Source organism: Benincasa hispida, chromosome 5, assembly GCF_027475165.1.
Source record: "Benincasa hispida cultivar pf3 chromosome 5, pf3_genome.v1.1, whole genome shotgun sequence".
NCBI lineage: Eukaryota > Viridiplantae > Streptophyta > Magnoliopsida > Cucurbitales > Cucurbitaceae > Benincasa > Benincasa hispida.
The window spans coordinates 44,401,259-44,414,635 of NC_143482.1; the positions used below are offsets into that span (position 1 = coordinate 44,401,259).

General features: G+C 33.6%; 1 protein-coding gene across 1 annotated transcript; it reads left to right on the forward strand.

Annotated features, from left to right (window-relative positions):
• The first annotated feature begins 1,496 nt into the window (after window positions 1-1,496).
• Window positions 1,497-10,852, forward strand: LOC120078124 (carbohydrate esterase, putative (DUF303)). The gene is made up of 2 exons (XM_039032343.2): window positions 1,497-2,525; window positions 10,118-10,852. The coding sequence occupies exons 1-2, from the start codon at window positions 1,953-1,955 to the stop codon at window positions 10,340-10,342; spliced, it is 798 nt and encodes a 265-aa protein (XP_038888271.1). The 5' UTR covers window positions 1,497-1,952; the 3' UTR covers window positions 10,343-10,852.
• Window positions 10,853-13,377: the final 2,525 nt, after the last annotated feature.

Below are 13,377 nucleotides of genomic sequence, written 5' to 3' on the forward strand. Positions count from 1 at the left end.
ATATGGTATTAAGAGGATATTAAGACTAAGAGTCCTGTATTGACTATTTATAAAACTTTTATCAAACCATAAGACTAAATTCTAACTAATGGTGGAAACGGTTCGGTTCGGTGGTCAAACCGAACAGAATCGAATTTTCTAATATGTGAAATCGATCCGAATCGAACCGCATATAGTTACAAATTAGGTTTTGGCATTTAAAAAAAAAAAATCTATGTTATATATTTTTTAATTAAAAAACGGTTCGGTTCGGTTCGGTTCAGTTTTAAATTCGGTTTTGTTCTTTAAATTAAAAATGATTTGGTTTTACTATTTTTATAAATATATAAATATATATATTAGTTAAACACAATTCTGTTCTGTTTCAAATTTGATTTTCGAAATTGAAACCGAACCAAATCGAATTAATTCGATTTCAAAATTTCTTCAAACCGGATCAAACCATATGTTTCGGTTTCACTAAGTTTTCGGTTCAGTTCTTAGAAACGGTTCAATTTTTGCAATTTGAATGACCACCCCTAATTCTGACTCTCTTTTGAAAATGTCGCGTGCCAATCTAATGTTTATGTCAGTTTTGTGTTGTAGGAACAGATGGTCATCGCTGGATCATTTTGGATGGATTCGAGAGCATGGTACGAAGATGAAGTGGTGACATACTTAGTGGTGTTGTAGCACATTTGGGAGGTGCGTAATCGTGATGTCTTTTGAGAGAATGGTGGTACATCGGGGATCCTGACTAATTTGATCATGAGGTTCCTCTTGGAGTATTAGAGCACAACTAGTATAGAGACACAAGTGATTGTGGGTTGGCGAGACTTAGTGAGAAGGGAGGAGGCAACTGATAGCAAACGAGGTGTGTGAGTTTGCCCTCCCGGATTGGTGGATGACTTTGTCTTGTGATGCTTCTTAGGATGTAAAGGTGGTATTGGTTGAGTGCTTCGAGATCATATGAGTGAGTTTTGGACAATGAAGAGGAATGCAGTTCGAAATTTTAAGGTTTGTACATTTGTCGATCTAAAAATTTGGTAATTGGTGGTATAACTTGTTTTACAAATAGGGCAGAGGCTCATTGTTGATTGGGTGACTTTCCTAATTGACTTTGTAGCTTGGTTGAAGTGGATCTAGCCTCAATGTCTTTGTAATTTATTATCATTGGCTCTTAAAAAAAAATCTAATTTTCTCAACCTAATTTATAATTTAACTTAAATAAATATGAGCCAAACAAAATAATATAAAATCTCTTGTGTGTTAGGCGTAGGATGTACATGGATTGGGTTGAATTGAGGGTATTTTTTGGACCAATCTAAAATTTGGATTGGTTTGATTGGCAACCCACCCAAATAAAGTTTCCAACTTAACCCTTAAAATTCGGGTTGAATTGAGTTGGATATGTCGGGTTATAACTTATTTTTTATTTTTAATGAAAAATATATAAATTTATATACAATACGTGACTAATAACTAAAATCTCATAAAATTAAGATATTAAATATCAAATATCTATGTATTGTAAACTTTAAACAAAGACAATATCATAACAATTTTAAAAGAAAAATATTATAAATTCAAAAATTAATCAATACAAAGAAATAAAACTTTATATAAATAGGAATATATATATATATATATATATAATTCGGATTGGGTTGGATCAACCAAATATTTTTTAGCCAACCCACGATCCAATACAACCAATAAAAATAGAAAAATTCAACAAAACCAATCTAACGGATTGGATAGTCCGAATTGTTTGGATTGTGGTGTTCTTAGCTTCGCATGCACACAAAATATAACAGAAGGGATTAATAAGTCGGCTTCTTTTTTCCTCCACCAGAAAAAGCCAAAACACGTATTTCCTTTCAACAAACCATTCATCATTTAACACCCAACCACCGTGACGACGGAATATAAAAACCCACCACCACCACCACAACCATCCGCATCCCAAAATCATGGCGACTACGACCGATCCAGATCCGATCCACACAAATCCAACTCTCAATCCACCGCCAAACAAGCAGATCTTCATCCTCTCCGGGCAGAGCAACATGGCGGGACGCGGCGGGGTCTTAAAGAAGCTCCACCGGTGGGACGGCGTGGTTCCACCAGAAGCAAAGCCGCACCCGTCGATATTCCGGCTGAGCGCGAAGAAACATTGGGAGGCGGCGCGTGAGCCACTCCACGCGGACATCGACACAAAGAAGACGTGCGGGGTGGGGCCGGGGATGGTGTTTGCGAACGGAGTGAGAGAGAGTGTGGGGGCGGTGGCGGTGGCGGTGGTACCGTGCGCCGTCGGAGGAACGGCGATCAGAGAGTGGGCGCGTGGGGAGAAGCTGTATGAGGAAATGGTGAAGAGGGCGAGATATAGCGTGAAGGACGGCGGGGAAATTAGGGCGATTTTGTGGTTTCAAGGAGAAAGTGACACCTCTACTGAACATGATGCTGATGCGTATCAGTGGAATATGGAAAAGTTTGTTGCTAATGTGCGCCGGGATTTGGCTTTGCCTTCTCTCCCTATCATTCAGGTCACATTTTTATCACACTCAAATATTACATTTTAGTTTTCCCCCCTTAAATTTTAACAAATTTTAATATTTTACCATTTTATATTTAATGTTTGAGTTTTGTTTAAACGTTGTTTGATTTTAAAATTTATATTTTTATCCTTGTTTTTCCGTTGAAATTTCAATTTTTGCATTAATGTATATTGATTAATTAAAAGTTATTAAATAAAATTTAAAATTAATTTAAATAGTGATGTACAATATAATAAAATTTAACTCATAATTTTTTTAAAAAAATCAAATTAATTAATACATGTTATTTATGGGGCATTTGACCCCCAAGTTTGGGTTAGGTTGGGTGGGTAAAGAAAACCTACTCACCCTTTGGTTCACAAATTATTAAAAAGGTTTATTACCTCGTTATTTGTGTTAATTCACATTTCTCATTTCGTTATTCGCATCAATTCTTCCAATTACTCTTCTCCTATAATAATTACCAACCCAATTCAAGCGCGTCAAACGCCCCCTTAGTGTATTCTCGTAACGATAATTTTTTTAAAAGTGTTTTTCTTCAATTTTAGAGATTTTACGTAAATTTTGGAATGATCAACTTATTTATAAATATAACCGAATGTCATTATTTATCAGTGATAGACCACATTAGCCATCTATCAGTATAAGTGATAAATATCTATAGCATTTTATCGTGATCTATCATTGATAGACAATGACATTTTATTATATTTGAAAATATTTTCAACAATTTTATTATTTAAAATAATTATTCGTAAACTTTTGTATTTCCTATTTTCCTTTCTTTTTTTTGTTCACACGGTAAAAGTGAAAGCTTTTACTTTTGTTCACACGGCTAGTATGTATGAAAGTGATGCATACCTAGAGGGGACTAGGGCGTATGAAAGAGGTGCACACTCAATGTGATGTATATATGAAGGAGGTGTATATATAACCATGTGCATGAAAAAGGTACACATCCCTACTTTTATAGAGAAGACCTGGGGTGTACGAAAGTGATGCATTCTTAGAGAGTTCAATGTATATGAAAGAGATATACATTGGACCTGATGTGTGTGAAAGTGACACACGTCTAGGAGAAAGGTAAAACGTAAAAGCGTCACTCAAGTAAGAGAAATCTTTAGGTCCTACTAGTATAGAGTTTCAGTTCAAATTGCATTTATTGGACATAAATGATTAGCCTGATCCCAGTAGTGGGGTTAATTGCTGAGTATCTTATATTCAATCTTTCTCATGTAAGGAAATAACATGTCGACAAATGATAAGCGAAATCTGTGATTAAGCCAGTGGGACCAGTCATATTTTTTCGCTCATGTTTTCAAGATTTTATATTTCAAAATTTTTAGTCTTGATGTTTGGACTCGAAATTTTAGTATTTGTGCTTTTGGACTTTTTAAAAGATTTTTTTAGTTTTGTTTCATGGTTTTAAGGGTACCTTGTTAAATGAAATTCAATTATTTACTTTTATTAAAATTATTTATTTCATAGTATTTATTTGGTTTTTACCAAATCATGGAAAAATGTTGATTTGAAAGGTATACATGCATGTAATAACGACCTAGTATAAGTCCTAAGGAGCCGAGTCATTACATTGTATCAGACCATCAAAGAAAGAAGTTTGACAAGAAAGCAACCAAATGTATCTTTGTTGGATATGATAACCAAATAAAAGGGTGGAGATACGTTGATCCTATCAGTGGACGATGATGAAGGAACACTTATCAAAAAAATCTTTGAGCTGAAGCAAGATCGTTCCAAACTCATTGTGACAGAATTATCACATTCATAATCAAACAGACTAGTTATGCACTTAACAACAAATTACAACATGCTTTAAACTTTAAACAACAAAGAGAACAAGATACATACCAGTTGAAGAACTCTTTTTCGCCTTTCAATCTTGCTCCCGTCAAGGAAGCAAATCTCGCTGTCGCTGGGATCGTCCAAGCTATCGTCCACCAAATCTTGTTGTCGTCCACCCACGAACGGACTACTCACGAACAAGGCAGCAGGGAAGACACCACCACTCGGAACCCTTGGTATTCTTAGAGTGAGAATCCAGGAGGTGTGGGTTCTGTTGGATTTGATAGAGGGAAGGAGGAAGGAACGATCGTTTACCATGACCAAGCAAGTGGGAGATATCAGGTGTCTATCGTATAGACGGATGCTTGATCGTTTAGGTAAAGGTACGTGATCGTGTAGTAAAACGGGCTTGATCGTATAGACGATCATTTAGTAAAACGCTCGTGCGCGCGATCGCGTAGAAAAAGCTAGACGATCGTTTAGGTAATTCTATGCGATCATTTAGGAAATGTGTGCGTGTACACGATCGTTTAGAAACTTTGAGCTATCGTGTATGCTCTCGGTTTGCCATGCGATATGTAGTGTACTCAATCGGTGAGCGAATGTCTGATCCTTTGCAAAATGAAAACAATTTTCATTTTATCCTTCAGTTACAAAAAATGAATGCAACCTCCTATTAACTTATTTGGTTACGGAGAAAAAATCGGGCAACAATTATCCCATAATCGTTTAATTAAAAAAATAAATATAATCATATTATATTTATAACCTATGGTTTAATATCACATCATATGCAATATATGAACTAGTCATTTTCTCCTCTACTAGATATAAATCATATTTATATCATTTTTCTCTAATTATTGTATCTCATAATTATGTCAACTATATCATATATAATTGACTAGTTTAATCATATCATATATAATTGAACACTCTCTTATCAATTTGAACACTTCAAACTGACCCAAAAACTGATTCTCAACTTGAATCCATTGAGCTACCAAAGGGACCTTATGGACCTATGGCTCGAAGCTCCAACGGTACGTGAATAGCTGACTAAACTCTTTAGCCACGAGATCCACCATTCGTTAACTGCCACACATTCTACTAAAGACTGACAGCTGCGCTCTTCTCACCACAGATATATTTCTGTGTCCATCGGATATAACCAATTAACAGTATGATAACCCTTCACAGATGCTCGTAAGTACAGTTGAGCCAATTTATCGTTTTGCCTCTATAATCACATCTAACTCTTTAAGTACTAATGATCCCTCTAATGAACAATATAACATAGTCTTACTATGTGTGGACACCTCTTGGGCCATGAGAAGGTGTGTGGCGCCACACTGTTCAAGTCCCGGAATCAGCCCTTAAGGGAGCAATCTATCTACTTACCTCTGCTTCGAGGAAGGAGTGCATTCCATCTTGTGTAGCTGAGTTCCCAGCTCCCAAATCAGATGAATCCCCAAAGTGGTAGGTTTAAGTCAGTGATCTGGCCACTCGCACTCATGCAAATCAAAAGACCACCCTCAAAGGCAGAAGTTCCCAACTCACTCAAGATTGAGGTCATGTTACCTATGGTTATTCTAGTGAAGTGAAGTCTCTGTCATAAACGGCGTTATATAACGAGACTATAACACTTCGTGGTCCGGTCTTATACAAACTCCTTTGTATAGGATGCCCCGCTCGCATGTCTCCACAAGAATGATCAGGATTAGACCATCTGTAGCAAGTCACAACACTTGTAACTATTCTACAAAGCGGGTCGTATCCGTAGCGTTACCAGAATAAGGTTTCTCTCTTATGTCCATATACTACAGACCATTTTGGTTATCACTTAAGACATGATCCACCTGTATGTCTCCATATAAATGCTTAAGTTACAACGAAAATCAGGGATCTTAGTTTATTGGTTCGTGGTAAAACAATTAAAACATCCAATGTTCCATAGACAAAAGTGAAGAAAATATCATATATTATTACATCACAAGTGTTTGTTCAATACTATGTTTACAAACTACAGGACCCAACGAGAGTTTAGGACATCATCCCCAACAGATGATATACATCAATGAATGTCATATTTGTTGAAGGGGCACTCGAATTAGAAAAGACACCCAAAGATGAGAAGTCTTTCAAAGAAGAACCAAAAGAATAAATAAGTGAAGTTCAACGAGCTCTAATAGAAAGAGAAGAAGAAAACGACGAAGACAAAGAAGAGCAATTAAGAATACAAAGTCTTTGACAAAGTGGACTACATAATTAAGAGCCACAATTACGGAGATCAACAAGACTAAGAAAACCTAACTCCAGGTAAATGAATGCAATATTAGCAACATTTGAGGAGCCAACAACATATGAAGAAACGTAAAAGAATGTCCACTGGAGAAAAGCCATGGAAGAAGAAATTTATACATTAAGAAAGAATTGAACATGGGACTTGGTGCGGAAGCCTAAAGATGTTAAATCCATATTTTGTAAATAGGTCTACAAAATTAAAACTTGAGCAGATGGGACGGTAGAGAAATACAAAGCTCGATTGGTAACTCTTTCTCAACAATATGACTTGGACTATGATGAGACGTTCAATCTTGTAGCAAAGCTCACCACTGTTTGAGTCTTATTAGCACTTGTTGCTAGTAAGGGATGAAAGTTGTGACAGATGGATGTTAAGAACGCTTTCTTAAATGGAGAGCTAGATTGAGAAATATATATGGAGCAACCAAAAGGTTTTGAGGATGAAGCTTATCATGACTACGTATGCAAACTGAAAAAGGCTTTATATGGTTTAAAGCAAGCTCCAAGAACCTGGTATAGGAAAATTGCAGAGTTTCTAGATGAAAGTAGCTTTGCATTAGCTCCAACAGATTCCAGCTTATTTGTCAAAGCTCAAGGCTCAAATGTCACAATCATATTAGTCTATGTGGATGATCTAATCATAATAGGAGACCACATAGACGAAGTTCGACAAATAAAGAAAAATCTAATAATCCGATTTGAAATGAAAGAGCTTGGAGAACTAAAACATTTCCTTAGACTAGAGGCGGGACACTAAAAAAAAGATTGTTTCTTCAATAAAAAAAGTATGTAAAAGATCTTTTATAGAAGTAACATCAATAGAGGTTAACAAAACGTTCTGCATATATGAAGGAAAAGATCTTGCAGACTCAACGATATATCGTCAATTGGTAGGTAGTTTAATCTACCTTATCTTAACAAGACCTGATATCTCATATTCCGTCGAAGTTGTAAGTTGTTATATATAGAATCCGAATAAGCCTCATCTTGAAGTAGTTCAAAGAATTTTAAGATATTTAAGAGGAACAAGTGAATATGGTCTTTTTTATAAGAAAGGGGAGGAATGCAAGTTAGAAGGCTTATGTGATGTTGATTATGTAGGAGATCATGATACACGACGAGCAACTACTGGTTACTTGTTCAAACTTGGTCGTGGAGTAGTTTCTTGGTATAGCAAGAGGCAAGCAACAATTGCATTGTCTACCACAGAAGTAGAGTATAGAGCAACAACCATGGCAACACAAGAGAATATGTGGATAAAGCAACTAATGAAGGATTAACACCAGTGACTTTATACTGCGACAACTAATTTGCAGTTCGCTTAGCTGAGAATCCTGTATTCCATGTAAAGACCAAGCATGTGGAGGTACATTGTCACTTCATTAGAGAAGGTACTTCAAGAAGAAATTGAGATGAAGCCAATAAAGATAGAAGATCAAATTGCATATATTTTCACAAAAGGACTACCGGCAAACAAACATGCAAAGTTTTGACAGTAGCTCGGGATGATTGAACGACCTAGAATAGTTAGTGTTGAGGGGGAGTATTAAAATATATAACAACACTAACTAGTCTACAAGGTTGTTGGAGTATCTCCCATATGACATAAATATGTAAATGAGTTTTTCTAGGACTATGTTGTAGTATGAATAAATATCTCAAAGGAAAAATCTAGAAATATTCTAGAACAACTTTAGATAAGAATAAACCAAGAAATATCTAGATATTTAGGATCCAAGAATAATCTAGAGAGATCTTTTTGCTTGGGCTCCAAGGATCTCATGCCTATAAATAAGAGGTGTAGCTCCATTTGTAAGCCAAGCAAAGCTAGAGAGCTAGTGTAGAAAAGTGAGTGAGTGTCTTGAGAGTGAAAGAGTAATTTCTAAGTGTTCATCCTTGTGTATTTCTAAATAAAAGTTTCTTTCTTCAAAAGAGATCGTTTCTCCTCCTTTTGTATCAATTTCTCCAACACATTATAAGAGATGGTTAACCTACTGGGGTTATTTTCCTACCAGTTCAAATTCTCATATGCCCTAGTTGAATTCATAATTTTTTTTACTAAAAAAGAAAGGAGGAAGAAGAAGAAAAATCTAAGTTACTACTCTTCCAAGTAGCTACACATCTTCCTTTTTCGACAATTGAAGATACTACACACTTTAAAGTTAAAATACTATGTTCTTCTTGTACTCTCGAATATTTAACATCTTTTTAGTAACTATTTGGTTTTTTTAAAATTGAACTTATTTCTTTCAAATTTTTTACAATGGTTTTTATCTTTCTTAAGTATGAGTTGAATTCTTAGCCAAATTTAAAAAATAAAAAGAAATTTTTAAAATTTACTTAACAATTTTGTTTTTAATTTTTAGTTTTTGAAAATAAAGTCTATTTTCTTCCAATTTCTCATAATGTTTTACATTTTTCTTAATTAAAAAAGTTGAATTTTTAGTTAAATTCTAAAAACAAAAACAACTTTTTAAAAACTACAGCCTGTTTAATAACTATTTGGTTTTTGGTTTTTGGTTTTTAAAAATCGAGTCTATTTCCTTTCAATTTCTTATCATGCTTTGCATATTTTTTAAGTAAAAGATTGAATTCTTAGTCAAATTCCAAAAACAAAAACAATTTTAATATATATATTTTTTTAGTTTTCATAACTTAGCTTGGTTTTTTAAAATATTGGCAATATATATATATATATAATAACAAAGTTAGAAATTTTAAAGTGGAAATGGTGTTCATAGGTTTTTTTTTTAGAAAAATAAATGATTGCTAAATGGGACCTAATTTTTTTAATGTTCAAAACTTGGCTTAGTTTTTTTAAAACAACGGTAAAAAGTAGGTGATAAAGCAAAAAAAAATTAGAGGTAGAAAGATTGTTTATAGGTTTAGTTTTCAAAAACTAAAACTAAAAAAACAAAAAAATCAAATAGTTACCAAAGAGGACTTTAGTTATCAAAACTTGATTTAGTTTTTGAAAGTATTGGTAGAAAGGAGATAACAAAAGTAAGAAATTAGAGGTGGATGAAGTATTTATAAGCTTAATTTTCAAATATTGAAAACCAAAAACCAAATAGTTACCGAATAGGATCTAAACATTTAGATTTTCACCCATTCATGTGATGTTACCTATTTATATTTGGATTTTCAGTCGTCTGAAATCCACCCCCCCCTTTTTTTTATATATATATAAGAGTTTTTTCTAATGGATCGTAGTTTTTTTTAATTATTTAGCCACATAAATTCTTGTGTTTTATATTTTTATTGTTTTCTTCTAACTTCTCATTTTTTTTATTCCTGTCATGGTAGATATAGATTTTTCTTTTCCAAAATATAAATGTCACAACAAATCAAATTGTAATCTAAAAATGCTACAGTTCATCAATGTCAATTGAAATATGACATCAAAAGACATGTTTAATTATAGACATAGAAATATCAATTTTTAAAAATGTGTAGTGTGAAAATGGAAACAGGTAGCACTTGCATCAGGATTCAAGTACATTGAAAAAGTGAGGGAGGCTCAATTGGGGATGAAAGTGGAGAATTTGGTGTGTGTTGATGCAAAGGGATTGGAACTCCAAGAAGACAACCTCCATCTCACAACAAATGCTCAGGTCATTCTAGGTCAAATGCTGGCTGATGCCTATCTCACCCACTTTGCTGCACCACTTTCGAATGGATGTCCTAGTTCCATTTAATAATTATTTGGTTTTTATTTTTTTGTGTTTTCAAAAGTTAAGCTTATATTACTTTCACGTTGGAATTGTTTTTCCTCTTCTTTCTGTTTTCTACTTTTTATAGATGCTTTCAAAATTCAAGCCAAGTTTTGAAAACTAAAAAATAAAACAAGATTTGGTTAAGAATTCAAATATTTTTTTTTAAAAAATAGAAAGCATCGCAAATGGTAGTAAACAAATGCAAATTTCGAAAACTAAAAAACTAAAAATAAAAAATCAAATGGTTATTAACGGTATTTTTATGCAGCCACCTTTCTACTCCAAGATTATCCCTCAGTTTGTTTGTCTTGTTTTTGTGGATGTGGTTTCTTTGTTGGAATCATATTTGTGTTTTTGTAATCATATATGTAATGTATGTATTACCCTCTTTGATTATTTTGTGTTTACATTTAGAGGGGGTTCTCATGGTTTGGTATTTTGTTTGGCAGTTGTGTGGTAATGAAGTGATTATATTAAAGTGTGACCCTGAAATTAGTGTAAACTATAAATTATAGACATGCTTCATCAAATAATGTAGAAAGTATTACAAAGTATCAAATTCACAAGACTCGTTTATATGCTCTTAAGGGATGATGATTAAAAGGCAACATGCTTAATCAAATAATTTAAGAATGTACGTATTTCAAAGTATCAAACTCATAAACACTTGTTTTTATATGCTCTTAAGGGATAATTATTAAATTTAAAGGCAACAAAAATAAGATTCTGTGCATATGTATATAGATATATTATAAAATTGAAAGTTCAAGGACCTACTTAACATTTATAATGTTCAAGGACCTTTAAGTGCGAAATTGAAAGTTAGTAATCTATTAATGTGTTGGAAAGTTCACAAGAGTATTTGGGGATTGACTTAGGTTGCGTTGAGTTGAGTTAAAAACCCTACTCAATGTTTAGCCATTGGTGTGAAATAATTCAAATTCCATTGACTTCAATAATGTTCACTATTAAAGTTTGCACATCTATGGAGGAACTCCATTTTCTTCTCTTTTTTTCTCCATCCCTCTAATGAGTCTAATAATTCCACTTGCCATCCACCACTATTGACCAACTCTGGAAACAATCATCATTAGTGACATGCTTCGACGATCACCTCCAATGCCCAACTCTAGCAAACAACCATCGTTGGTGACTACAACCGCCTCACTTCGATGACATGCTTCAATGATCACCTTTGACTGTCCAACTCTTACAACTACCTCCATTGACTACCTTCAATGAGGATCACCTCCGACATCCAACTCTGCACAATTACCACCTTCAACGGTCAACTTCTTCAATCACTTACGGTAATCAACTCCGAACATCGACTCCATCAATTATCTCCAATGACTAACACTAATGACCAACTCAGTCAATCATATACTCATACAAACAAAAAAATAAAAACAAAAAAACTTGGCAGGTGAAAGTATTTTTAAATACAATATTGAAATGATTAATTCATAATGTTTACTAGTTGTCTTATATAATAATTTAACATTAATAAAAATACTTTGAACATATAGTCAAAGCAAACAAACTTTGTGAATAAAATTACCTTTGAGAAAATATAACCAAATGCATTTGTAATTTTATTTTAAATAGTTTCTATAAAAGGTGTTTAAATACGCATAAATTTCTAAAAAATTTCATCGCATGTTCGTTCTCATATCCCTTGTTAGGGACAAAGACCTCGTGGAAATCAAATATTAACTGGGGAGGAAATAACATTGCAAGAGTTTGACCACCTGCTCTGATACAATCTTTAAAATGATTCAAAATTAGCTGAGGATGATCACAAATGAAGTGGAATTTCATTAATTTCATTAATCAAGTGATCAAGCATAATAACATTTTATAGAAGATACACTATGTAAAGCCAAATAAACAAACTATTCAATTGATTATCAAATAATCTAACAGAAAATTAATCAGTTGATAACAAAATTTAAATAAACACAACTAGCTTAATGAGCTCACTTAATACCACTCTCTCCCCTTCAAGCCTATATGGTGAGAAGCACACACATTGAGCTTGTCCCTTAAAGGAAGAAACTTTGCAGTAGAAAGGATTTTTGTAAGAACATCTGCAATTTGGCATGGACTGGAAGATGTTGCACTCGAACTTGCTTCTGATGTACAAGACCCCTCACAAAGTAAATATCGATTTCAACATGTTTCATACGAGAGTGAAGAATTGAATTAACACTTAAATGCACATCATTTAAGTTGTCACACCATAGTATAGGAGATTGACATAATCGAATATGTAACTCAATGAACAAGGAATGCAACCAGATCAATTTTGACGACACAAGTGCTAAACTTATGTACTCAGCTTTTGTGCTAGATCTTAATATTACAGATTGCTTATTTGATGCCCATTGTATCAAATTACCTCTAAAAAGACACATACTTCTGAGGTTGATTTTTTTTCATTTGGCTGAAGCCTAATCCGCATCAGCAAAGCCATGAATATTTAGATCATTTGGCTTCTTAAACAACAAACCATGATCAAGAGTCCCTGTCAAATATCTAAGAATTCTTTTTACAGTTTGTCAATAAAAATTGTTTGGAGAATGCATAAATGACATACTTTGTTGACACTATATGCAATTTATGGTCTTGTTGGAGTTAAATACTATAAAGCTCCCACTATACTCCTGTATAATCAAACATCATCAAATTTTTTTCAATGATAAGTAGATAGAACATAACCGTTAACCATAGGAGTAGTGATAGACTTAGCATCTTGCATTTTTGCCTTATACAACAGATCAGATACATACTTCTTTTGTGAAAGAAACAAACAACCATCAGCTAAGTATGAAACTTCATTACCCAAGAAGTAGTTTAACAATCCAAGATCTTTAAGAAAAAATTGATTATTTAAATCAACAATTAGCTTATCAACCATCTGTGAAGAACTACTAGTGATGATAATATCATATACATAGACTAGAATATAACAAACCATGTCATTTTTATGATAAATCAGAAGAGATAGATAAGCT

Excerpts from the sequence above, each read along its gene's own strand:
- LOC120078124 (XM_039032343.2), top strand. The coding sequence starts at position 1,953 with ATGGCGACTACGACCGATCCAGATCCGATCCACACAAATCCAACTCTC. Across the intron at positions 2,526-10,117 it reads CTTCTCTCCCTATCATTCAG|GTAGCACTTGCATCAGGATT; the intron begins GTCACATTTTTA and ends AAATGGAAACAG.